The sequence below is a fragment of the Dipodomys spectabilis genome, unplaced genomic scaffold (genome assembly GCF_019054845.1).
Source record: "Dipodomys spectabilis isolate Male_0828 unplaced genomic scaffold, ASM1905484v1 ptg000081l, whole genome shotgun sequence".
NCBI lineage: Eukaryota > Metazoa > Chordata > Mammalia > Rodentia > Heteromyidae > Dipodomys > Dipodomys spectabilis.
The window spans coordinates 15055907-15083649 of NW_024870758.1; the positions used below are offsets into that span (position 1 = coordinate 15055907).

The window sequence follows — 27743 nt, forward strand, 5'->3', positions numbered from 1 at the left end:
AGGAGGCTTTCCATCATTTTGCTCTAAGCAGTTGACAGGACTGGAGAGACAGTGACCCTTAGCCCTAAGGCTGACAGTGCAAGCGAATGTGGCTTTGGGGACAAGAGAATAAGCCTTACCATGTGCTCCCCAAGAAGATAATTGAAGTTGTTTCATTGTCCACTTGTTTCTAGGCAATAGTACCAAATCAACTTAGCAATACATCTCACTGGAAAGGATCTAGGACAGTGGCTTTTGATGCTAAATTATTATGGAAATACATAGTAGTGTTTAGCAGAGGGGAAAATGGCAATGCTTTTTTCCTTCCTTTTGAAATGATTAGATCTGCTAGGCTCTGTCTACACCTTCCCCAAATCTGTAGAACTAAAGATAGGCAAAATGTGGCTTATAGATCCGGATTCCAGAGTGTGAATGTAGAATTTCAAACTAAATGTAGAATTGCTGAATGATGACTTCATTCCCCTGAAAACAACCTTAATAACCTTTGGTACAACCTGTAACCACCCCATCCCCAATTTCCTCCTTATATCCTGGCATGACTGCACCCCACTTACCTCACAGCCATATGTGGAGGGTTAATTAGTTTCGGATGGGAGAGTTCTTTGAAGATGAATCATATACTGTAGTAAATGTGCTAATTTGAGGCTTCACAGCCCTTGAGTTTGGATAATTACCTGCTGCCCAAGCCCAGGCACTAAAGGGTAAATGGAAATTGCTGTTTTCGAGTGAAGGGAATGGACTTTAGTATGTTGAGTCAGAGCAAAGTCACCCTTATTCAAATTCACTTACAAAGTGTGTACAAATTCCTGTACAAAGTATGGTGGGCAGCTGTGGTGAGTGGGAAAGAGGTGAAGGCCCCGAAACATAGTGCCTGTGCTCACTGCTGCAGTGATTATCACGCATGGTTAAGAACAATTGCCTAGCATTGTGATTCCGTGGACTCAAAGTCTTTGGACATCATTGGTTATGAAGCCAGCATGGACTACAGTGTGCTCTCTATCTGGCATACTACATATATTAAGTAGGGTCTGTAGTCCTCTCACCTCCCATAGGTGGTTTTTGTATCAAAATAGTCAAGTCTTTATTAGCCACGTTTAGTGAGAAGAGTCCTTGCACCCATTTTTAGAGAAAGAGAAAAAAAAGATAAGAATTACTCTTTCAGTGTCTGTGGTTACATGTCATTTTCAAACAACAAGAAACAAAAAAAAGGACATTCGATATGTGATTTGTTTTAAACACAAGTTAAAGGGGCTATTTTAGGCACTATCAAGGAACACTTTGCCAATAAGGAGTTTTATGGTCTGGAAATGGGTATAGAATATGGATGAGATTTCCATGTCCTTTTTCAGCTGAACTTTAAAAAAAATTTTTTTTTCCTTTTGAAGTGTCCTTGAATGAGAGAAGCAGAGAGTTGAGGAACAGGAGGAGGAAGAAAAGAGGAAGAGGAAGAAGAGGAGAAAGAAAAAGAGAAGAATAACCTAAGAAAGGTGAGTATAAGTACATGAAGAAGGTAAAGTAAAAGGCTTTCTTGGGCAAATGAGAGAACACTGCCATAGAGAGAAGATTTTTAGGACTATGGAAGATGAGAGATCACCAGAAGAAATACGTAATTTAGTGTTGTGTGATGCAGCTTTTCATTGCTATGACAAAATACCTGAGAAAAATCAGCTTAAAAGAGCTACGATTTATTTTAGCTAATGCTTTCAGAGGTTTCCCTTCATGGTCACTGGCTCTGTTGTATATGGGCTTTGGTGAGGCAGAACATCATGGTGAAGAGTATGTGGTAGAATAATTCTGCTCAGCTTATGAAGGCCAGGAAACAGAGCAAGAGGAAGGGGCCAGGAACAAGCCATACAGCCAAGGGCAAGCCTTCAAGAACCCACTTGCTTCGGTGACCTCCTAAGGTTCCATTCCAATAGCCCATCACATTTGAACCATTAGTGGACTAATCCACTGGGGAGATCAGAGCCCTCATGGTCCAATCATTTTCCCATAGTTTCACCCCTTGAACAATGCTGCACTGTGGACCAAGCCTTCAGATAATTAATATTTTAGAAGAAGCTTTTAAATTGAAAAGAGAAGCCCATTGTTGAGTGAAAATCTAGTGCTTCTAGATTTGTGCTTTTTCTGGCTAATACTTTTAGCTGCTTGGTTCCCTTTTCTTTTTTCTTTTCATTATTGGAGTGCGAACTTAGGGCCTTGTGTTTGCTAGGCAAGTGTTCTAACACTTGAGTCAAGTCTCTAACCTCTTGTTGTTTTTTTGATATAAATGTTCTTAGGGAAAAAATAAGGCAAATCACACATTAACAGGGATGTTAGTACTCCCTGAATTGTTTATTTTTAAATAAATGTACACCCCCTACACATCTATTATATAAAATGCAGTAAGAAAGCATAACCCAGAATACAGTTACTGAGGTTCTGTGCCTCAGTGCTATCTATGTTCATTGCAATGTATACTCATTTCCCTCAGCTGTTTCATTGAAATTCAATCTTTCTCATCTCTCCCTACTTATTTAATGATGTGTTTCAGTGATGACAGGAGCAGAAAAGATAAAATTTCAGTGGAGTTGTGATATTCGTATAAGATTATAAAATATTCAACCAGATTTATCTTCTGGCATAGTGCTCAATCGTGTTTTCATTTTCTTACTGAAATCCTCCTTATTCCCTGATTGATTGGATGACTGACTCTAGTTGGTTTCCTACCACCTAAGAGATCAGAACAGTAGCTCTTACACTTTACTAGTGAAGAAACTACTGTTTATTCACTGCCGCTGTTCCTGCAATAGCTCTGTTATAGCAAGCCATGATACTCAGGCCCAGAGTGGCTATTTTCCTGATGTTTAGAGGTTGATTCAAGACTTAGTTTGGGTCCTCGCAGGAACCAAATGACACGATCAAACTTGTATTATTTGAGAGAGTTAACAAGGGGCAGTTCTCTATGGCACAGACTGGATTTCACAAAGCCAATAATAGATAGTAGCAGACTAAGATTAGCAGAAGATCTATTTCTACCATAATTTTTTGACCTAAGAAAACAAAGGGAGGAAATGTTTACTAGCATCTGGGAGTATTGTAAAATGGCACCTGATAGGGAGTAGCAAGAATAGATACCCAGTATCAATGTCATCCAAACCTTGAATCTATGATTTTGCACTGTTGGCCAAATGGAAAGGGAAATGGAAAGTAGAAGCCAATGGAAAGGGAATTGTGTGAGTGGATTTTATAGCTTGCCTTCCAAGGATAGAACTGAAAGGGAGGGATTGGGGTGGGTCTGGAGAACAAAGGGAAGAGCCCAGCAAAATCATTTCCCTTTCACTGGTCTGGCTCATCTCAAGAGGATATTATGGCTATGGTGTGTTTAAGGCCCTGAAAGTCTGTATGGAGCCACATGCAAATGTACTAGGTCTTTGTTGGGGGGCCTTTGATAATGGAAAATGAGTTTTTTGGTGTTTTTTTTTTTGGTCCAGTTGTGGGGCCTGAACTCTGGGCCTGGGCGCTGTCCCTCAGCTCTTCAGCTCAAGGCTAGCACTCTACCACTTGAGCCACAGCGCCACTTCTGGCTTTTTTCTTTTTGCTTATGTGGTGCTGAGGAATCGAACTCAGGGCCTCAGGCATGCAAGGCAAGTGCTCTACCACTGAGCCACCTTCCCAGCCCGGAAAATGAGTTTTAATAGTCTCCACAAGACTAGCTTATCAGAATGATAAAAGATTGGTCACTTAAATAAACAATTGAGATGGAAATGGAAGTTTTGCTGGTAGTAAAGAAAGAAAACATTTTCAATTGGCAATCCCAGTATAGTTCTCTAATCCCTAAGAGGCCCTCATCCCATTTATAATGATGGATGAGAACTTGCTCTGCCAAGCAGTGCTAAATAAGGAGAACTGTTGTCCACAAACAGCCTCCAAGCTGTTCTCAGGCTAAATGCAAAGCCACGGATTAGAATAAGCACAAAAAGGTTCTGTGAATGAGAAATATTTGAATTGGTCTTCCAATGTAGGGTATATATTTCAGGCAGTGAAATAATGATATGCATGCCAGCACAGAGCTTGTTACTTCTTAAAACAAATGCTACAAAAACTAATGAAGATTTCTCATGAGTATAGGCAACAATATAGAGAGATTGATCAGAAAACCGGGCTGGAGGCATTACTCAAATGGTAAGGTGCCAGCTGTTAGCAAAAATGTTGAGCCCATACAAGGCCATGGAGTTCAAGCCTCAGGACTGGGAAAAACAAAACAAAACAAATAACCATCCCCCTCTCCCACATAATATATGGAAATGCTCTGAAGCCTAAACATTGTTTCTACAACATTCTAGAGTAGGATTTTTTTTGTTATTTTTGTTGTTGTTAGTTTATCTTCAGAGAAGATTTATTTCCTGTCTCTTATGGTCAGATAAGCATAGAATTTGAGAACTGAAAATACGTATATTGAATTTCCATATTAACTCTTAAAGGGTATTGAAAGAGCTTCATTATATTGTCTGATATGATCATCCATAAATGGACAGTGTCTACATTTGGTGTTCTAATTGATTCATAATTTGACTTCATAATTTGACCCAAAATAACTCTGCAATATATATTAGACAGATAGTATTATTATTTTGCATATATAACATACTATACATAATATCTATTATCTATTTTCTATAACTATGTATCTATAGAGAGAGAAAGGGAGAAGATATATACTGTAAATATATATAATCTCTTTTACAGATAGGAAAAGCAAGTTTTGAAGGAATTGAGAAGGTCTAGGAAATGACAGAGTTTGTACCCAGGCCTTGGTATTTCCAAAGGTCAATTTTTTTTCTCCATTATACCAAGCAGCCTTTTTACTTGATTTACCCTTATAGGATTGTGAACCACATCATAAACCATTAAATGCCATTTTTCCTGTTGCAATTAAAACACTTCTTAATGCAAATAATTTTTCAGTTTCCTCTGGGAATATGAAATTATGCACACATTTATCTTTATATATGTACAGTTTTTTTCTGCTCCAAATGGTAATAGTGACAATTTATACAGCAAGTGACACACTGTAACTTTATTATACATGCAGGATGCAGAAAATTTTTCCTTAGGACTGCTTTTATAAGCTTGTCAGCTTCCAGAAAGTTCTTTGACTAATCTGTTCTGGGTTTTGTGACTATGCAAAAGTCAGCACAATATTTGTTTACCGTAGCATACAGTTTATTCTTGGTTTCAAATGCCCTTCTGTTCCAAAATGATGCCTACAAACCTTACTTCACTTGTGTGATAAGTTTTTTGACAGAGATTCAAGAATGTAATTGAGCAGGTGGTTGCTTTATAAACAATGGCAAGTGACATTAAAACCTTAGGACAGGAAAAAGAAGGACAACAAATGCATCATAATAATTCTGCTCTTACAAGTCTCTCAGTTGAAAAATGCCTATGTGTTTATGATTGGCAATCCAACTACAATACTGCCAATCCAGTCTCTTAAACAGACTTCCAAGTTTATTTTTACAATCCTGCTTAAGATAGCACTTAAGCAATTAATCCACTCAATAAGATACATATGTGTATGTGTATATGCAGATATACATAGATCCATACTCACATATACATGCAAATGAATCAATCATCTATGGTTTTTGCTTTTGCACATCCTGTCATATTAGAATATATTTGGCAAGATTAAAGTAAGAAACATGTATGGAGCACTTTATTTCTGTGCACATTTTTCTATGTCAGCTGAGGTAAAACAAAGGAAAAGAATGTGAGTCATCAACTTACACATGGAATGACCCAGAATGCTAAATTTTCCCAGCCAAGTTCTTAGTGCCATGTGTTAGAGAATGTATCCTTGGCACTATTCTCTCTATTCGACAATGTAGAGTAACTGATCCTTAGCCAGCTGTCCAACATTTCAGCCTTGAATTCTATTATGAGAGCTTTGATTGATTATTAAAGGAATCCAGTAAAGCAAGCAAAGATTTGGAACATAAAAATGTCTCCTGTCCCCATCCTGTGTTGCTGCCTATTTAGCTCCACGTAGCTCTGCTCAATGATCTGCTCAGTGATAGCACAATCATCTGTGTGCCTGTAGCTAGCTTGTAGAACTTCTGTCCAATTAGGTCTTTCTCTCAAGTTAAAGATACCCCTCTTCCACAGAGAATAAATAAATCTCTCAATTACTTACTTATAAAGAAAAATCTCTACTGAATTACTTTCAATATTATGCCCTTGGCTTTTTAAAAGAATTAGTCAAATGACAGATGTCTCTAGAGCTCTTCAAAGCAAATTTTAGGTCTGATTCTTTTGTTATTTTGTAGCCTCTGTGTAATAACTCACAGGACTCATTAACTTGAGAATAAGCATTGGGAAGAGTTTACCTTTCTAAAATACTGAGAATTAATGCCTTTCGCATTGCCTGCCTGGATTTCTTGGAAGTACACAGCAAAGGACAGCACAGCAGAGAGCATATTCATAGAAGACCCCATGTTTGTGAGATCTTTACCGTCCTTTCATCCAAAATAGATTTTACTCAGTATCTTAGGATCCTTAAATGTGTACATGCCTTGGTATAAACCGGCTGAGCTGTGTATAAAAGCAAATTGGGTCAAAGTTACAGCACTTACATGGAAGAAATTTTCAAATTGAACCAATACATCATCATCATCATCATCAACATTGTTATTATTATTACTTTGCTTGCTTATATCCAGTGCTCTACCACTTGAGCCATGCCTCCAGCCCAATATTTTGCTGGTTAATTAGAGATGGAGTCTGGCTAAGCTGGCTTCAAACGGCAGTCCTCCCGATCTCAGCCTTCTAAGTAAATGGGATTACAGACACGAGTCACTAGTACTCACCTACTTTTATTAAGTTCTAGTTGGGATTCTTTTTTCCAGCAGTGGTTCTAGGGCTTGAACTCAGAGCCTGAGCGCTGTCTCTGTGTATTTTTGCCCAAGACTAGCATTCTACCACTTCAGCCACAGCTCCACTTCTACTTCCAGCTTTTTGATGGTTAATTGCAGATAAGAATCTTATGGAATTTCCTGCTTGGGCTATCTTCAAACCATGATCTCAGATTTGAGCCTCCTGAGTAGTTAGGATTACAGGAGTGAGCCATTAGTTGTTGGCATAGTTAGGATCTTAAAATGTCCCTTAAAGGTTCCTGTGTTAAACGCTTGTTCTCCAGGATGGAGAGATGGGTCCCAGTGAGAGGTCTTCACCCAATTGGCGTAGAAGACCTCAGATACTTAGCCTTTCTCTCTTTTGCTTTCTGGCCACAAAATGAGCAGTTTTGTTCCATTGAGATTCCCTCACCTCAAGTCCCCCAAATATGATCCTGGCATGACACTTGCAAAACTATGAACCAAAATAAAGCTTTTCTCGCTACAAGTTCCTTATCTCAGGTATTTGTTATAGTAACAGAAAGCAAACTGCTACCAGTTCCTCATGTTCCTCATGTGTCCAAATGGTTAGATAAACTATTACAAACCAATACTGATTCTTATTAAAGTGAATCTCATTTCTAATTCTTCAACATTTTAAGATTTTACAACTTGTCTACTATCATACTTCTTTAGTGTCATGAAAACATTCTCAAAAAGCAAAACCATACTGTGAACAAAAATACATTTGAAAAGCCACTACTTTAGAAGCATCTGTTAGCTTCTCCTTAAAATTTGAATCATATTCAAAAAGATAGCTTTACTTGAATCTTCTCCACTCAAATTGCATCTTATTTTCCCTGTATTAAACTCAAAATTGGGTTTAAAATTGATTTGAACAATGAAATTATTTTAACATCAACACAGTTTAGATGTGATCTTTGATCAGGTTGCATGCAATAGAAAAGACATGTCTTTGAGATGTATTATTTTTTGTTTGTGTTCTTGAAAGTAGTGTGATAAGAACCTAAAACGTTGTGGAAACATTATGTTACATTTATGACTCTTTATGACATAACTGGAATTCTTCATTAATCTCCTCCCATAACAATAATAAATGATTAGAAGTGGAAGGAATATGGCAGTCATTTATTTCAACTTCCAACTTGGTTGCAGTAGGGAGAATTTCTGAATCTTTTTAAGAAATTAATGCGCAGGACTCAACAGTGCTAGATTTGTTTCAATTAAGTTTTCATTTAATACAGCTGAACAGTTATATCCCATAATATGATCTATACTCTCCTCCTTAAGAGGAGAGTCTGAAGAGTCTAAAGAGGGGGAGAGAGAGAGACAAGAAGGGAACTAGGCAACTAAGTTTTCTTGAATCTATGTCTAAAGCAATGGCTCAAGTGGTAGAGGGTCTGCCTAGTAAGTATGGGGCCCATCTAAGTAAAAGATACTTTACTTATACAGTTACCCTTAATCTACATAATGTATCTATAAAACTCTAAACTTGAAAATGTAGGTTTATCTGAATCAGAATCCCTTTATTTTTTCTCCCTTCAAAGAGGATTATAATAAATCTTGTCAGGCACATCTTATCAATGGCGGACATTGACTTTATGCTGCTAGTAGTTTATGAGAGTACAGGAATTTGGTCTTCCTTTTTCACCATTGTATGCATAGTATGCAGCACAATACTTGGTATAAACTTTTAACTTAGGGTCTTGCTACTCTCACGATGTGGACAAGTGAAAGTCCTCCATGTACCACAAGCAGTCAGTAAATCCATCCAAGAAGATAGAACTAATCTGAGAAGTGGCTCCTAATGGCCAGAGGAGGTTAGAAACTAAATCCTCATTTCCCCTGTAAGAAAGGGAGACTGAACATAAATCCCATGAATAACCTGTTCCTAAATTAAAGCAGAATATCACCATTCACCTTCTTGCTTTTATAGCCAGAAGCAATCTAAACTCTGCAGATAGTAGAGTTTTCTGGAAAATTAGAGTTTTCTGGAAAATGTCCCTTTTTAGAGGAGTGTCTTAATCTGTTCCATGTTTTTTCTGAGTAAATTTCTCAACACTTGTTTTGAATTTTCACTTTGTCGTCTATCTTTTTATAAGGGAATTCAGGCCTATCGAAGATTGTCATTAAAGTGTTTTATTGTGGGATAAGTGGTGCTCTCAGGAAGGTGTGAATGTGAGTGTTGATAGGTATATAGGACATAGTAAGGTGTTTCTTTGAAATTATCAGTTTCATTTGTCTCACTGGCAGTTGAAGTTGGTTTTGTGCTTACTGACTCATTTTTAGCAATTGCGTAAGAAATGTCAGTATTCACCACCTCACTTTGGTATCTTCAGTTTCTCTTTGAGACCACCATTTCCTTATTGGCTTTGGACATCCTGCCAGTTCCTCACTGCCCATAACCTTTGTTTTATTCAATAAGAAAGTCACTCCGTAGAGGTCATAGCTAATGGTGTTGGTCCTATTCCAAAAAGCATTTGCTGAGTCTCTGGCATGAACTAAGCATGGATATGGAGAATATAAAAAAGAAAATACTATTGGTCATTTTCCTACCTCCAAGAAGTTCAGTGATGCACTACTTCCTGAGGCCCCCCAGGGACTTTCCACATTGTCTGGAGAAGTGTAAAATGCCACATGTAGGATTTGAAGTGTTTGTGCTTCTGAACCAAATACCATTTATTGACTCCTTTACTCTGGGCAGTAATGGGACAAAGTCTCAGGAGAGGCTTCCTTAATTTACAAATCTGGCTGTATGCCATCCTCCAGATTGCCCAGCCCTTCTGCATCTCTACAAATATCCCTCACAGATAGCTCCTCCTTCTCTGGGAATAGAAGCCCTCTGAATTCTGGAGCAGAAGTTATATCTTTCAAAGGAGAAACTTGTAAAGCACGTGAACGGCTTCTTCTTACAAAGACGACTACCTGGGGAACAGACAAAAATAAGAAGCCCTCTTTAGGAAAGGATGTTCCAAGCTACCACTGAGTCTGCGGAGTGTGCACATACATTCCAAAATGTATGTGTGGAGCTTCTTCTTAGTGTCACAATATATAAAAAAATGCCTACCTCGGGAAGCTGAGTCATTGAAGTCATACTCCAAAACAGCAAGCTGTGGGTTTCTGATTCTTTTGAGATACTTCACTCCAGGGGAAACAGATCTGAATGCACAATTCTGAAAATTACTTAAAAAAAACTCAAGGTTACCCCTTGTCCAGGATGAAGAAGTAGCATTGATCTCTGTGTGTCATCTTTGGAGAAAAAGCCTGAATGGTTTATTCTGAATGATAATTAAGATCTTTCCCCCTTCTTTGGAACAAAATATAAGCCCTTCTGTAACCTTACTCTAAAACACAGATTGCAGCTAGAGCCTACTCAGCAAAACCTTGTCAGACAATTTTTAGTTCACTGTCTTCGTGAAATGACTCACAATGTAAAACAATACTCAGTAACTCACTTTAGTCATTTACTTTTTCATTATCCTAATGTCTTTTGGTCATGAAAACTGAAACAGTCATGTTAACACAAACCTATATGCTCAAAGAGAGAGAGAGAGAGAGATAAGTAATTGGGAGACATGTATGGTGATAGATTATGAAGTTTGCTCTTTTTTTATCTAGTGCTTCACTTTTTAAGTTAGTGCTTTTCTTCATTTGACAGGTAAAACCTTTGCAGTGTTGGAGAATTCTGATAGAATGAGGCTATGCTGTTTCAGTTTAAAATAGAAATGAAAATACATTTTCTCTATAGGAAAGTAACATTCCTTGCAAGCAGTTTACTGTGTTTTCTCACAAGTTCCCTCTTTTATTTGGTATAGGAAGTTTTCTGATCAGACAGTATCTTGGGAGTATGTAGTGAAGATCTTTATATATATATATATATATATATATATATATATATATATATATATTGCCTGTCAGCCTCAGTTTCCTCATTTACACAATGGCGATGATGTTTTAGCCTCTCCAATGCTGTTTTAAACAATGGAGAAACCAAAAAAGGAATCTAATTCTTAGGCTTTTTATTTGTGTAGGTGTTTATAAGTTGTCTACCATCCACTCATTTATTCAGAGAAGACTTTGATGTATCTGAATTCCATCTTCCTCTATATTCATTATTGTTGGCATTTTATTCCAGGAGCTAGAAGTAAGGGTAGGAATTTTGGACTCTACAGAGACAATATGTTCTTGACATTTTTCAAAATTAGATCATCCAAAATTAAACAGTGTATCCATTTTTCTGAATCTGAAAAGCTTGCATTAAGTGACAATGTGATGTGGCCTCATTGCTTCATGACTGTCCACGCCCAGCCTCACCCATGGGCTCTGCTCCCATCTGAGTACATTTTTTTTTTTGTCAGTCTTGGGACTTGAACTCTGGGCTTGGGTGCTGTCCCTCAGCTCTTCAGTTCAAGGCAAGCACTCTACCACTTGAGCCACGGTACCACTTCCATTTTTCTGGTTTGTTGAAGGTAAGACTTTTATGGACTTTGCTGCCAGGGCTGGCTTTGAACCACAATCCTCTGAGTAGCTACTAGTATTACAGGTATGAGCCACTGGCCCCCAGCCCCAGCTGAGTGCTTTGTGTACATTTCATCCTCTGGTCTATCCACTGTTCCTATGCTTGTTCCACACGGGGAGAAGCTGAGGCTGGAAGTTTCAGCAGCTTGTCTAAGGCATTACAGCTGCTTAATGATAGAAAAGGGATTTGAATGTACTCAATGTGATCTTGAACTCCATAATCTTAGATATACTCTCCACATTGTAAGAACACCCATGGATTTTTATTGAAATACCATCATCCTCAGGTTTTGGAAAAAGGGATTAGTCTCTCCCTCTCAAAAATTATATTAGATGTTTATTATATTAGATGTTTATTCCTTGGTCATATATTTATAGTGACTAAAGAGCATACCAATGTAGACAGATAAAGAGTATAAGCAGGATCTGTATCAGTGTAACAACTTAGCTGTGCGGGGTAATAAAACTAGCTAAATGACTACTTCTTCAGAAAGAACATAATGGAATTGAAGCCAAGTGCTAATAGCTCATACCTATAATCCTAGCTACCCAGGAAGCTCAGATCTCAGGATCAAGTTCAAAACTAGCCTGAGCAGAAAAGACCATGAGACCTTTATGTCCAGTTAATGAGCAAGAAGCCAGAAATGGATGTATGACTAAAGTGGTAGAGGGCCAGCCTTTACTGAAAAAGCCAAGCAAGAGCGTAAGTCCCTAAATTCAAGCCCCAGTACCAGTGCATACATGTACACACACACCACACACACACACACACACACACACAAATTTAGAAATCCCAAAGTTGTAACAGAACAGTTTTTGAAATGAACTAGAAAACATATATTCACCAGGCTTTGTTGTTATCTGTTTTTTTTACATCAAGGACATTCTTCTTAGTGACTCAGGTGCACTATGGCAAAAGCCATCTATAGGAATTGTATGTTGTGATTCCTTTTGTCTCATAGTTCCTCTTCTTGAATATGAATTGTTGGCCATTGTGAATCATATTCACAAGAGGGAAAGTAGAATCCACACGTTATTCTCTGGCTTTAAACACAGTGTTCATATGAGGGATTATGTGAACGCATGAAGAGATACCTTTGAAAATATCCGTATGCCACTGAGACCAGTTGATTCAGCAAGAAGAAAATAAGTCCATGCAACATTATTGAACTCTAATATCCCACCATCTTCCCAGAACTCTTATTATGTGTGTTTTTATTTACACAATCCTATGTGATTCTATCTGAGCCTGTATTTGATGCTCACCATTACTCAAATGTGTGGGCAGTGTGGGTATTATTAAGCCATTTTACAGATGAGGAAATTGAGGTTAATAGAGTTTAAAGAGCTTGCCCAAGGTCAGGCAGTTAATAAAGAGCAGAGCCAGCAGATGAAGTTAAGTCTTTGGACTCTAGGTTGCATGTTTGCTTTTGTTCCCTCATGTCCTTTTCCTTTGTCAAAGAGGAGTGCTACTATAGATTTTCTCACTGGCAGCTCTGATTCTGGAGGACAGAACTTCTGGACCTCAAATGGCATAGCTTTTACTTGGAACTATGAACATGTCTGCTGTTCCTTTGAGTTCCAGCCCTGCCTATTTGCCCTTGCCCCCAGTGTGGCAGAAGCAGATAGGCCTGGCTTTTCAATGATGACTCGTGTGTGTGTGTGTGTGTGTGTGTGTGTGTGTGTGTGTGTGCATGCGTGCACACACGTGTGTGCGTGCATGTGTGCTCTCATGTGCCCATACTGGGGCTTGAACTCAGGGCTTCTACACTGTTTCTTAGCTTATTTTCATTCAAGAATGGTGGCACTTTACCACTTGAACCAAGTATTTTGGTGGTTAATGGGAAGGCAAGCATCTTTTTTTTTTGTCAGTCATGGGGTGTGAACTCTGGGCCTGGACTCTGTCCATCAGCTCTTCAGCCCAAGGCTAGAGCTCTGCCACTTGAGCCATAGCGCCACTTCTGGCTTTTTCTGCTTATGTGGTGCTGAGGAATCAAACCCAGGGCCTCATGCAGGCAAGGCAAGCACTCTGCCACTGAGCCACCTTCCCAGCCTGGCAATTTTTTTAATTGTGAATAAGTGATTACATAATTTGACAAATTTCACAGTATTATGGGATAGTGATGCTTAGTTAAAGTCACAAAGACATTCTTACCTTCATGGGGCAAATTGTCTATCGCGGTCTATAAAGCTTATGAGTTCTATGAGCTTTGACAATACAGTTGTTTTCTCCACATTGGGTGATATGAACATTTCTTTCCTTTTGCATAGTGTCATCTGTTCCCTCTTTCCCGCTCATTCCCTCCCTCCCATTACTGCCATTGAGTTGCTTGGTTCATTTTGGTCAATGTCCAGTGCAGCTGATGGGTCCCGCTGTTGTATGTTTTCCCCAGTTTCCTTCTAGTTCTATGTCCTCCTCCTAGTTTCCCTCTGATGTGCACATATATGCCATATGTGTGATCAGCAGCATGGGGCCATTTAGTAATGATTCGACCAGATGAGTGCAGGTCCTTTGTTTCTTGAGTCATGTTTACTTTGTCATATCACCTTACATTTTAGTTTTAACATCCACTTATCAGGGAGACTACGTACCATTTGTCTCTTTGCTCCTGGCTTACCTCACTCAACATGATTTCTTCTAAGTTCCATCCATTTCCCTGCAAATGGAAGGCAAGAGTCTTACAGACTTTCTTTCCTGGGTTGGCTTTGAACTGTGTTCCTCAGAACTCAGCCTCTTGAGAAGGTAGGATTATAGATGTGAGCCACAGGTGCCCAGTTCATAGTAATTTATGTTTCTCTACATAAATCTGTGCTTTTGAATCTAGCAATGATTGTATTTCCCAGACTCATTGTCCTTTAAGTCACCATCCTTCTCACTATCCCAACTTTTGTAGTTTCTTCCATGTTTTGAAAGAATTGTAGATTTGACGGACACATAATCTAATGGCTTCAGGTGAACAAGCCTAGAAATGTGGTTGATTTAAGAGACCACAAGATTTAGCACAAAGTCAACCAGCTAGCCTCAGGCACCCATGAAATGGGGAGCAGTAGGTCAGTGCTGGCAACTTGTTCTTCCTAAATCTGGAAGGCCAGAGGGCATCTTTCTGACATTCAGCTGGCTAGTGCAGAGCCTGACCAGTAGAAATAAATAACCTTATCTGACTACAAAGAATGATGTTTATTTGCAGGGACCGGCTCCACACAACAGGTAGATAGTTGAATAATTTAGAATCATGGAGCTTTCCAAACAGAAGCAAAATATACTCTCATTGATATAGAAACCTCTAATAAGCTGAACTGGTCTGTCTTTTCCTGATAGACATATGACATTGACCTAATTCCTGAAGTCAGAATGCTGCTCGTCTGTCATGCTCTAGCTGTGGCTGTCATCCAGATATTTATCTTCTCAGAAAATCGAGCGTTTGCCAAAAACATCAACTTCTACAATGTGAGGCCTCCTCTCGACCGTAAGTAGTGCTTGCCATCCTCCTTCATGACTGTGGGTTCAGTGTCCATTTGAAGCCCCCTTTCTCTTTCTAACTGTCATACTTGACCTTTTTTGCAAGGTTTGGTGTAGACCTAAAACAAAACGGAAATGCTTCATCCCTCCTGTGGGTGAGGGCATGGCAACAGAGGGGTTTCTCCATTTCCTTAAAACAGTCTTAAAGGGTTTCATGCCTTAAAACAAAATTTTGAACACTGACCCCAATCATAGCTTAGTAGAGGAAATTCTTTGTTGATTTCTTCATTGGAGAAGGCTTTGGGTTATAAGCAGCTTCTCCATAAATAGACTCATTCTTTCAGGTGGCCATTAACAGTTTTGAAAACAAATTAGAATGTGAAATTTGGATAGCAATATGACTTACATCTTCATTAATGCTATGAAGAGTGCCACTAGCAAGTGTTATACAAGGTATTTTCCAGTAATAGTTTAAAAATAGGCAAATATTCACATGTTCATCGAGGATATGTGTTAATATATTTTATACACATATGTGCGTATTTGTGTCTGGGTACATGTGTGTCAACAGCCCTTCCTTCTCTCTTGTAGACAAGTAAAACTTCTTGCTTTGTTGGAGATACATTTTAATAAAAATTATTGTATACTTGTGAAGGCTTATGATTCCCACAGCTAGAAGAGAATGAAAATCATCATGAAGGCCTTTAAAATTCACACAAGAAGCTATACTGAGATGCGTTGGTCAACAGGGTTCAATGTGGGAGACATTTTCTTTTCCTCTCTTTCCTAAAACTCTCCACAGACTGCTGAGACACAGACAGGGTGGGACCCTCTCTCTTTTTGCTACCCCTAAATAAAGTCTCTATACCTACTGATTTTTGCTTTGTGTTTTATTATTTAGGACACTCATTGTTTTCTCTGCATCTCTTTCTATGCACATATATGCACATATGTATAAAAGAGGGTAAAAATAATTATTTATGATATCAAGATTCAAAGGAGCTCTTAGTTATATACTAAAATTTTCAGTGATTTTTTTATTTTACATATAAGAGTTTAGACATGTAGTAAACTGAGATCACATAAACTGAGTTCTACATTAGTTTTCCCCTTTATACTATAAAATTTCCATATCCTTGGAAAATTTTACATGGGAAGGGGTGTCATTGGTGAATATTCATAAACTGCTTTGTTAAATGACAACTCCTTTGTACAACTATTTAAAAATAATAATAGTAAATAATATAAAAGTAATGCAGCAGCATATGTGAAAGGAAACAAATGCAAAATTTTGTCTCTGCTGAGCTTATAATTGTGAAAAATTATAGAACTACATAAATGACAATAGTAAAATAGTTCAAGAGAAAAGAGACATTCATATGTTGAAGGGATTTTATTAAATAGGTAATAAACAGTGGACTTAATTACTTAAAAATTGGCTGGTTTGTAGTTTATTTATCCATCTGATATCAGAAAAAAAAACCCACAAGCAAGTTAAGTGTTAAACTCATTGTTTCTTCAGTGAAAATCTCTTAAAACATACTTTTCCTTTCAATTAGCTAATGATCTTAAAACAGATTCTCTGGAATGAAATTGCTAAATAAAAAAGGTTGTATCAATTTATATCCTATACATTCATTATTAACTATCAGTATTTTTCATACTAGTTAATAGGTGAAAATGCCATTGTTTTTACTGGCCTACCTAATGTACTTTTATGTATAGTCCAAACTGACATGCACTATTTTTAATTTCATGTCCTCTGAACTTTAGGTTTGGATATATTTTCTCTGATTTATGCAACAGTACCTCAGCTCTGCCCATCTGAGATACACACCGTTTGCCACTTTCCACCTCACCTTCTGATTATGTTATTAGGATGGCTTAGGAGTTCACCTTGACTTTTCTCTGTTTCATTGTCCCAAACTGGAAGAATTAAAATTTTTACAGAAAGCCATGTATCCTAGTCTATATCACAATGTTTATTTTTTCTTGTCTATTAAAATAACAAGATACAAGTCAGCTGCCACTGGTGGCTCAAGCCTGTAGTCCTAGCTACTTAGGAGACTGAGAAGGAGAGACTCATAGTTGAAAGCCAGCCTGGGCAGAAAAGTTTGCAAAACTTCATCTTAATTTATATCTCAGTCTGGGTGCAGTGGCATGTGCTTGCCTTCCCAGACTGTATAGGAGACTGAGGTTGGAGGGTCTCAGACCTTGGCCAGTCTAGGCAGAAAAGTTCACAAGAATCCCTCTCCATAGAAGGGAAGCTGGACAGAGGGTGGCATCTTTGACCTAACAATAGGAAGCCTAAAGTCAGCAGATCAAAAAATATCCATCACAAAAATAGGGCTGGAGGCATGCTCAAGTGGCAGAGCACCACCTAACAAGCACAAAGCCCTGAGTTCAAACCTCAGTATTGCCAAATAATAACAAGAAGAAGATCCAAGGGGGAAAAGACATAAACACAAAACTATCCAGACTGCAGGAACTTAGAACTTCCCCTAGCACTTTGGCTTGAGTATAAGGACTTTATATTGAAGGTTACATACTTGGTCAAGGCCTAGTACTATGATAATAGACATATAGCCCATGAGATGGTTTGAAGATAAATATGGCCATAATGGGAGGTACTCTGGAGGGAAACAAGCAGGATTTGATGTGTAGAAAACCTACTAGATATTTTTATATAAGTCCTACTTATTCCTCACTGTACCTCTGCATTCGTGGTGATCTTCATTATTACTATTATATCTCAAAGGTTAAAAGTCCGGCACAAACTTGCGGAGGAGGTGAAATTCAAACAGGTTAATCTGGACTTATTTGTTTCAGAAATAATATGGATCAAATTACTGTTTTCAGTATAACTACCACCATTTCCCATTCCTTTAACCACTAATTATTCCAGATTCTAAGCAGTAATAGAATGAGTCTATGGATTTTTAAAAACTATTTGTGTCATATTTGTGTAATAGAAATTCATAGAAGTACTTGATGACAAATGAGTAAAGAAAATACCCAAAAGTCTGATGAGTAAAGCTGACTCTCTAAGAAGGAATATTCTAAAAATGATATGAGTTTTGTTTTCTCTAATAAAGGTTGCTAATTTGATGCTATGCCTGATATTGGAAATTGCCATCTCATTTGACCTATTTCACTTTGCATTTGTCTTTAAAGCCACACCATTTCCAAACAGCTTCAAGTGTTTTACCTGTGAAAATGCAGGGGATAATTACAATTGCAATCGATGGGCAGAAGACAAGTGGTGTCCACAAAGTAAGTGTTCTGAGTTTGGATGACTTTCATGATCTGACTACATTTACCTTTTGAGCAGAGATTCTTGTGTAATAGATTAGCATACCTACAGCCTGATGGTGTTCCTTATGGTATCTAGTAATGTTATTCTAAGGGCCTGTTCAGATGTCAGGCTATCCTGAGAGGAACTTGGAAACTGGCTGTAGCATAGCCTCACTTTGCTGTTTTGAGCACTCTGAGGAAGAATTTCTTAAATGGTATTTATCTAGCAGAACAGATAGACCACAGTGTTGATTATGGCATTCTAACAATTTCAGAAATGCTGCTGGATGATACACTGCAAGGGTAGTACTTACTTCCTTAAAGCAAAGGAAGTTTTCTCTATGCTTGAGGTACATTGATGCTTGGGAAACACATTCATTCTTTTTTATTTTATTTATTATTATTTATTTTAATGTTTATGTTTATCATTAAGATGATGTACAGAGGGGTTGCAGTTACAAAAGTCAGGTAATGAGTACATTTCTTTTTGAACAGTGTTTAACCAATGTTCGAGTCACCTTTAGTTCATTTAGTTTATCTGTATACCATCAGTGCTGGGATCTTATTAGGAACTCAGTAAACATTTGTTGACAGAATAAATGGATGCCTTTGATTCAATAGTTAGGAATATCTTCTCAATAGTTTGGAATATATATCAACTACTAAGACTATATATGTATGTATATAGTCATATATATATATATAAATATATATTTAAAATATTTGTGGCATCATTTTTATTACTCTGTAATAGAGATTAATATAAGTGCTAAGACCTGAATGACCAAGACAAGCCAGCTAGCTAAAGATCTGTAGGAAGAGGAAGTAGCAAATGTGAAGGTTTCAAGGGCTAAGGGTTGACTCAGCTTCTTCAATGAACAGTCAGAAGACTGACCTGGCCACTGTGGTGTAGTGGGAGGTAGAAAAAGGATCTGAGGAGGGACAAATGGATCAAGGACATGTAGCTTTTCTTTATCTGATAGACTTAGGATTTCATTGTTAATATGATGGGAAGGCAGTAGTTTTAACCTAGGGAGTATATGTTACTAGTTGTGTTCTAAAAGATTGCTTTGGAGAATGGATGGTTGTGGAATAAAGCAAAAATGGACACCAACTAGAGACTACCTTTTTTTTTCTGTTAGATAATGGGGCCTTACACCAGATTGGTAGGAATCAAATTGTTGGGAGCTTGAATGATTTATCTCTAAAACATAAATGTAAAGAAGATTGAATATGCTATTGGAAGATTTGTGATTGAAAATGTCTACTTAGAGCTATTAGAGATGGGGCTGTTTAGATCTTAAGGTATAGTTTTTTTTTCTTTAGGGGATTTTAGATATAAAAGAAGTGAAAACAAACAAGCATAATAGTAAAATGAATTCTTCTAGACTTAGAGATTATTAGTGTGGGCCCAGTCTTACCTTAAATCTGTTTGAACTTTAGTCCAAATTATTTATAGCAGTGAAATAATCTTCCTTCTCCCAGATGAAAATTATTTGTAGAACCAGTAAATAATGCACCCTGAAGACCTTAACAGGCTTGAGAATCTTCCACTGTAAATTAGCACATATGCCTGTGACCTATGTGCTGTGTAGTTCACTAAAAGCCATTGTAACAGGTACGGAGCATGCATGACTAATTCTGTGTTTTAGAATTTCATCTCTTGACACATAGTCAAACAAAAACAGGACTATTGCTGTCCATCCTCAAGACCATATCAAAGTTGAAAAGGGTGGAAGTGTTACTTCTGCGCATTGTCCACTCTGAGAAGTTATCCTTAAAGGAATCATCAGGGAGTGAGCCTGCATTCCAACACAGCATGCAGCTCATTGTTGACTATCTGCCAGTCAAGCTCCAAACACACCAACCATCTGGGATTACAACCAAGGGTGTCATTTCTTACTTTTCATTTTGTCATTGTTTAGAGGAGTGATAGTCAACCATTTTGTGGGGATGAACAGGCCTGAAGCTATTGTCCTTTGTCATCTCAGGTTTCCTTGCTTCCTTATGGCTTCATTTCTGTGGTCTGATGGTGTTGTTAAAAGAGGTTCTCTATGTAACTGGATATGACAAGAATGACATTTCTTCTTTTATTTGACTTGGCTTTTGTGCTGACTTGTTAAAGCTGTTTTCACATGTGTGATGTATATGAGGTGTTTTGCATGAACTCATGTGGCTACCGGTTTTTAAATTCTTCTGTGTTTGGAATATAAGTTGAAAACTTTTTTCCAAAACATGCAGTGACTCCTTTTCCTTCTGAATTCAAAGGTTACAACTTTTCCTTTGTGATTATGTGTGCTTGTCCTGGGGCTTGAACTTGGGCCTAGATGTTGTCCTTGAACTTTATTATGCAAGGCTAGTGCTCTACCACCTGAGCTACAGCTCTACTTCAGGTGGTTCATTGGAGATGAGTCTCACCATCTTTCCTGCCTGGGTTGGCTTTGAGATGCATTCTTCAGATCTCAGCCTCCTGAGTAGCTAGGATTACATTTGTGAGCCACCAGCACCTAGCTAAGGTCACAACTCTTGTAGAGTACTCTGCAGTACTGTCAAGTTTAATATTAAGTATTCTGGCAGGCAAGATAGTCTTGATTAAGAATACAAAACATTGTAAACTTCTGGGATTAGAATCCTACTTTTCATCCATGTGACCATAGGCAAGAAACTGTTTCCAGATTTCTTTATCTCTATACGATATGACCTATCTTGAGGCTTATGGTAAAGACTAAATGAGTGAACTTGAGTAATAAGTGCCTGGCTAATGGTAAGTACCTAGTATGTGCTTATTATTGCTAATATTATTTAAAGGTAACTACATCTCTGTCAAAGTGCAAGCATACTAACAGTCATTTACTGAAAAGAAAATGAGCTTAAAGAATCCAATGTGAGCTGGACACTGTTGGTTCACACTTGTCATCCTAGCTACCCAGGAGGCTGAGATCTGAGGATCACAGTTCAAAGCCAGGCTGGTCAAAGAAAGTCTGTGAGACTCTTGTCTCAGGTAAACCACCAAGAATACAGAAGTGGCGCTGTGGCTCAAGTGGTAGAACACTGGCCTTGAGCTGAAGAGCTGAGGGACAGTGCCCAGGCCCAGAGTTCAAGCCCTACAATGAGAAGAAGAACAACAACAAGAAGAAGAAGAACAGGAAAGAAGATGAAGAAGAAGAGGAAGAGGAGAAAGAAGAAGAAGGAGGAGGAGGAAGAAGAAGAAGAAGAGGAGGGGAAGGAGGAGGAGGTGGAGGAGAGGAGGAGGAGGAAGAATCATCATCTAATGTGACTGCTTGTGACAGAAGCAGTTCTGTAAGCTCAGTCTTCTTAACTTCTCTCCTGTGTTTTTTCAACCGGTCAATGACATTGTGTTGTGGTCTTTGATATATGAACTAAGAAGCAACTTTTTGACTTGAAGTAGCTACAGAAAAGACACAGATACAGCCGAGCGCTGGTGGCTCAGGCCTGTAATCCTAGCTACTCAGGAGGCTGAGATCTGAGGATCGCGGTTCAAAGCCAACCCAGGCAGGAAAGTCCGTGAACTCTTATCTCCAATAAACCACCAGAAAACCGGAAGTGGCACTGTGACTCAAGTGGTAGAGCGCTAGCCTTGAGCTAAAGAGCTGAATGACAGCACCCAGGCCCAGAGTCCAAGCCCATTGACCAACAACAACAAAAAGAAGACATAGACCCAAAGCAGAATATCCTAGGATGTTGACTAGAATCATTTTCTTTGAACAACCCTAAGTAATAAAAAGTGGTTAAAATAATAAGGATAACCCTGAGTGGAAATGGGAAAATTATACAAAATTATACAGGGAAGATGGGAAACAGGAAGCAAGTGTTAATGAAAGAAGAGGAAAAACATGAAAGTACATTGATAAGGAAAAGTCAAGTATATTGGAAGGATTAAAACAGGCATAACAACTAAGAAAGATGAATGAAAGAATGATGATCTTGATGGATGGTTAGGAGCACCTGTTTGCCATATGGCCTAGTGGAAACAAGTGTGAAATGAATTAGCAACAAGTATTTGACCTATTTCATTTTACACTCCCAGTTTTCATCTTATTTTAAAGCTCCAAATACATACTTCAGAGGGAGAGAGAAGAGACCAGAAACATAATACTTACATATTCAATGAACAGATCCATGTTTTTGTTTTTGTTGGTCATGGGGCTTGAACTCTGGACCTGGGCACTGTCCCTCAGCTCTTTAGCTCAAGGCTAGCACTCTACCACTTGAGCCACAGTGCCACTTCTTGTTTTCTAGTGGTTTAGTGGAGATAAGAGTCTCATAGACTTTCCTGCCCAGGCTGGCTTTGAACGGCAATCCTCAGATCTCAGCCTCCTGAGTAGCTAGGATTGTAGGTGTGAGGTACCAGCACTCAGCTTCAGACCCATGATGTGTGATGAAAAGTTTTCACATTCTTTCCCCAGTTTTAGCTGACTCAGAAGGATGGATGTCCATTTATATTCATTTTCAAAGCACATGTCTACTTCAGAAGCTGATGTGTTAGCAAAAATATTACCTAGTAACACTGTATTTCTCAGCTCTTGAATTTCTCCCTTAAGAAACTAAGGATCATCCTGATTTTTTTCAGTTATTTCTAAATTGATCATTGAGCAGTCTCTTTTCTTCTGTAGAAAATGAAGTATTTTTGTTTCTTTTATATAGACACCCAATATTGTTTGACAGTTCATCACTTCACCAACCAGGGAAGAAGTACCATCACCAAAAAGTGTGCATCTAAAAATGAATGCCATTTTGTTGGCTGCCGTCACAGTCAAGATTCTGAACATACGGTAAAGACAGCATGTTTGCGTGAATATGTGCAATGTTACTGCCTAAGGTTTTATGCTAGTGGTCTTAAGTTATGCAGAGAAGAAGCAGGAAAGATAAATATGGTAGACATGTTTTGAGAAAAGGTTCCATTACAGTGCTGAAATAGAGAGCAAAAAGAAGTTGAAGAACTTCTATCCTTCAACAATAGATGTTACTAAAAAGGAATAATTCCCAAAGAACTATCAATCCCATAGAATAGAATGAACCATGTATGAGAATGAGGAATATTAGAGAGCCTGGTGTGAAAAATCACCAAGAACATGAGAACACTGCCCAGGGGAAAAGAAGAAAAGTAGTGGCAGTTTTTCTCAAGGAAACCTTGTCTCACTTCTACCTCTGCTCTGAAGAAGAAGTGAGAGTCTGAAAGGATAGGGGAACTATAGATGCATTTTGGATAAATTGGCCTCTTTCATTTTCTCATGCTGTCAATCAAAGTGAGAGTTTAACATTTTCTATGTACCTGGAACACCTGAAACTTTTGAGAAATGTTACTTGAAAGTGTATTCACTTCATGAGGATTTAGAATTGAGGCAACTTCTATGTACAGAAAATGGCTCTGACATCAGTGGCTATTAGTTCTGATTACACAAGGAACACTTGGGCAGCTTTCACAAGGTATGTCGGTGGGAATGGGAGAGAAATATCTCAGATGCACTGAAATGGATACTCAGGGTTGAGGATCTGGGTAGCAAGATTGTGTGTGTGTGTGTGTGTGTGTGTGTGTGTGTGCGCGTGCGTGTGTGCACGTGTTGCACGTGCGTGCCAGTCTTGGGGCTTGAACTAAGGGCCTGAGCACTGACCCTGAGCTGTTTGCTGAAGGCTCCACAGCTCCTCCTCCTCTTCCTCCTTTTCTTTCTTTCTTTCTTTCATTCTTTCTTTCTTTCTTTCTTTCTTTCTTTCTTTCTTTCTTTCTTTCTTCCTTCCTTCCTTCCTTCCTTCCTTCCTTCCTTCCTTCCTTCCTTCCTTCCTTCCTTCCTTCCTTTCTTTCTTTCTTCCTTCCTTCCTTCCTTCCTTCCTTCCTTTCTTCTTTTTTAATGGTTAATTGGAGATAAGAGTCTCACAGACTTTCCTGCCTGGTATTGGCTTTGAACCCTGATCCTCAGATCTCAGCCTCCTGAGTAGTTAGGATTACAGGTGTGAGCTACCATCACCCAGCAGCAAGAAAGAGTTCTTTGAAAGGTCTCTCCAGTGAATCAGATGAGCAACTATAGTTGAGAACTATTGGTGTCTATGCCTTTCTGTCACCTCACCATCCTCGAAGCTTCTAATCATGAATGGTCTTATCCAGTCAAGGCATGGTACCAAGTACATGCTGGAAATACTCTCAGGGATGCTTCAGGTAGAGCTGAAAAAGCCCTTCTCTTCTTGCTGTATTTTACCCCTTTCCTCTTCCTGTTAACCACTCTTTTTTTTTTCCCTCTCCTTTTTCTTTGTAACAGGAATGTAGGTCTTGCTGCGAAGGAATGATCTGCAATGTCGAGTTGCCCACCAACCACACAAATGCAGTCTTTGCTGTAATGCATGCTCAGAGAACATCTGGCAGCAGTGCCCCCGTGCCCTACCTATCAGTATTTGCCTGGGTCTTCATGCTTCTGCTGCTACGATACCACCATCCCTAGGAGGGATAGAGACTAGCCCTCGAAAGCACAAGGCAGAAACAGTGTGTGCAGTGAACTTTGGAATGAAGACCTATCTTGCACTTGGTGAACAGCACACATTGGACCCTGAAACAAGCCAGTGGTTTGCACTAAGGATGGGGACTGTAGGGACTGAGAGGACTGACTGCCTCCCAGGCTTTCAATCAAAGTGAAAGTTCTACAGGGAGGACCCTGCCAGAATCTCTGACACGTTACAGTAGCCTAATAAGTCCTAAAAGACTGAAAGGACCTCTTCACCTCATGGACTCCCTCAGAGGCTGCTGGATCAGACTCTCTGGTTTCTATGATTCACTCAGAGCATCTCTGTGAAATCTAACCCTTCCCACCCCCCCCCCCCCAAGAGAAAAGTTTCCCTAATGTATCAGTTAGCTTTCTATTACTATAACAATTATCTGAGATAATCAATCAACTTATAAAAAAGGAAAGGTTTACTTTGGCTGGCAGTTTTGGAGGATGGCATCCATACTAGTTAGCCTAGTTATATTTGGGTGTGTAGTGATGAGAAAGAAGAGCCAGGATCCTAAAACCCTTTTCAAGAGTATTCCCTCATTGACCTAAAACCTCCCAGTAGTCCCTGCCACTGAACGGCTCTACCACCTTCTGATAGCACCACAGATTGGAAACAAAGCCTTTAACACATGGGTTTTTCAGGGGACACTCAGACTCCAGGCTATAGCACTCCTGAGCATAGTCGACAGGAAAAGCCACTGTAAAAAGAAAACTTCCAGTTGAAATAATATGGAATTTATTTGCCACTTGTGAGGGGAATGGGTGGGGGGAATAAAGCTGTGGATTATGCAAGTAAATGCATGCTGTGTATTTGTTGACTGACACAAAGGCCTCTGATGAAACGTGTCCAGAGTCACTGAACTTGTGTTTCCACATACTGTGGGTGATACGTGCTAGATTTAAAAATAAAATTTCCTTCTAACGTGGCTTAGTTTCTTTTTGTCTTTTTCTGGAAGAATCCTTTAGGGGAACTGAATGTAAACTGGTACACTGACAAGACCAGGAGACTACTCTGATTCAGGGAGGTGATATTTTATCGTGTGATGCTCCTTCAGTGGCACCAGATTAAAGATTCCTAGTCAGATGAAGTGACGGGAGACATTTCCACTGTCAGGCCACTTCCTCTCTGAAGGTCAGGCCCAGCAAAACAAAAAACAAAAAACCCAACTAAACCTGGGGTGAAATGCTTAGTCTGGCTGTTTTTTCTTTCTCTTTTCTAATAGAGTCTCACAATTTCTTTTTACATTGTTATTATTTAGGTGATGTACAAAGGATGTACCATTTCATAAGTGAGGTAATGAGTACATTTCTTTTTGGGCAACGTCACCCCTTCCTTCACTCTCTCCCTGTTTTTTCCTCCTGTCTCCACTCCAATCTCAGAATATCAAATGAATATCTTTTCCCTGCTTAAAGAACCTGGAAACTTTTTCCCCCTATAAGTGAACATGCATAATTAGAATGCTGGCTTCTCTACAGAACCCACTGATGCTGCTGTTTTTACATGGACTCACCTGTGCCATGAGTTGGCAAACCGTCTTGTCAAGCCAAATTTATCACACCGCCTACTTTTTGTTAATAAAGTTTTATTAGAACACAACCACCAACATCCATCTGTTATGTATTGTCTTTGCCTTTATTCTACAATGGCAGGATTGCCTGTCTGTGCAGAACGGCACATGATACACATATCGTGTACCGAAAGTACAGGTCTGCAGAGTCTGAAAGCCTTACTCTCTAGCCCATTATAGCAAATGTTTGCTGACCCCTTACTGTAAGAATTGAAGACTGCTTACAAAGAAAGCTACTTTCTTTGCAGGGTCCTTGGTGTTCATAAGGGTTACTTGTCTGGCCCATGATTTGGTAGATGCTTGTTTTGTCTTCTTTGTCCTTTGTGTCAGTGAATTTTCTTCTGTTTTGATGGATTGTCCATTTATTCAGTTCTGTCACCTGGTAGTTTTGTGCTGATGTCAGAAGTTGGGCTGTAGTTGTCTCTTCTCGCCTTTGATGTACTACTGGGAGAGTCTCTTTAGTGTCACATAAAACAGGGAGGGGCAGACAACTTATCTCCCTGTTTTAGGCCCAACCTTAGACTCACCTGGAAGCATTAGTTTTGAAACCTGATGTAGATTTATTCCACTTTTCACTCAACACCTTGAAGTATTTGCGTTTTCATAGCTTATGCTTGTTTGAATTAATTATATATGGCTTCCCTTAGAACATTTTAATAGCATCTTTGGTGTCTTTTTATTCCTCAGGGTTTCTTTTGACTGTGTAATTGACAAATTGTCTGTTTAAAAAAACATTAGCAGATAGTAAATTATTCTTTTCTGATTTTCTTTCTGCTGCTTAGATTAATGAATTTTCTGCTGTTTTTTTGTGTGTGCATGTGTGTATGTGCATGCATGTACAAGTGGGCTTATTTTTTCTTTCCATAGAAAACATCCTCATTTTTTCTTCTATCCCCATATCTCATGTTTTTTTGGGGATTCATTCATCTACACTCTGTTAGGCAAAGGAGGGGCTATACAGAGGAAGAAATTCCTGGGAGATAGCTGACTCGGCAGGAGATGCCAGATTTGCAAATAAAAACAGCCCATTAAATTTGAGTTTCAGGCCAGACACCGGTGGCTCATGCCTATAATTCTAGATATTGAGGAGGCTGAGTATCCAAAGGATTGTGACTCTGAGCCAGATTCCACATCCAAAATAACCAGCAAAATTCTGGGCTGGGGACCAGGCATGGTTCAGGTGGTAGTGTATTAGTCCTAAATAAGTGAGCTGAGCAAGTACAACATGCTGAGTTCAAATCATGATACTATAAAAGTAAAAGAATTTCAGAAAAATAACCAGCAATTTTTCACATGTTATTAATTTGCTAGTCTGATCTACCCAAAGAAATAGTTTGAAATGTGATAAACCAGGATTTCCTGTGTAACATCAAAACAATCTTGGGAATATTGATTTAGTCAATCTCAGGTGATGCCTAAGCCTAACTCCAATATTGAACTTTTTTTTAAAAAAAAGAAAAATGAAATTAGCTCCTGCATGATTGTGATGCTTAGCCAGATGCATTCC

The 27743-nt window shown here is 38.7% G+C and overlaps 1 protein-coding gene and 1 long non-coding RNA gene across 2 annotated transcripts in view; both read left to right on the top strand.

Moving 5' to 3' along the window:
- Positions 1-1447, top strand: part of LOC122110807 — a 158356-nt gene extending 156909 nt beyond the window's left edge. Inside the window, exon 3 of the long non-coding RNA XR_006147915.1 lies at positions 1386-1447. This is a non-coding gene — a long non-coding RNA (uncharacterized LOC122110807). The remainder of the gene's footprint in view (positions 1-1385) is intronic.
- Positions 1448-1452: 5 nt separating this feature from the next.
- Lypd6b (LY6/PLAUR domain containing 6B) lies at positions 1453-25594 on the top strand. Its single transcript, XM_042683509.1, has 5 exons — positions 1453-1487; positions 14734-14881; positions 18049-18147; positions 22834-22961; positions 24441-25594. The coding sequence occupies exons 2-5, from the start codon at positions 14767-14769 to the stop codon at positions 24618-24620; spliced, it is 522 nt and encodes a 173-aa protein (XP_042539443.1). The 5' UTR covers positions 1453-1487; positions 14734-14766; the 3' UTR covers positions 24621-25594.
- The last annotated feature ends 2149 nt before the right edge of the window (positions 25595-27743 follow it).

Coding starts and splice junctions, on each gene's coding strand:
- Lypd6b (XM_042683509.1), top strand. CDS start 14,767: ATGCTGCTCGTCTGTCATGCTCTAGCTGTGGCTGTCATCCAGATATTT. Junction 14,882..18,048: donor TGTGAGGCCTCCTCTCGACC/GTAAGTAGTGCT, acceptor TTGTCTTTAAAG/CCACACCATTTCCAAACAGC. Junction 22,962..24,440: donor GTCAAGATTCTGAACATACG/GTAAAGACAGCA, acceptor TCTTTGTAACAG/GAATGTAGGTCTTGCTGCGA.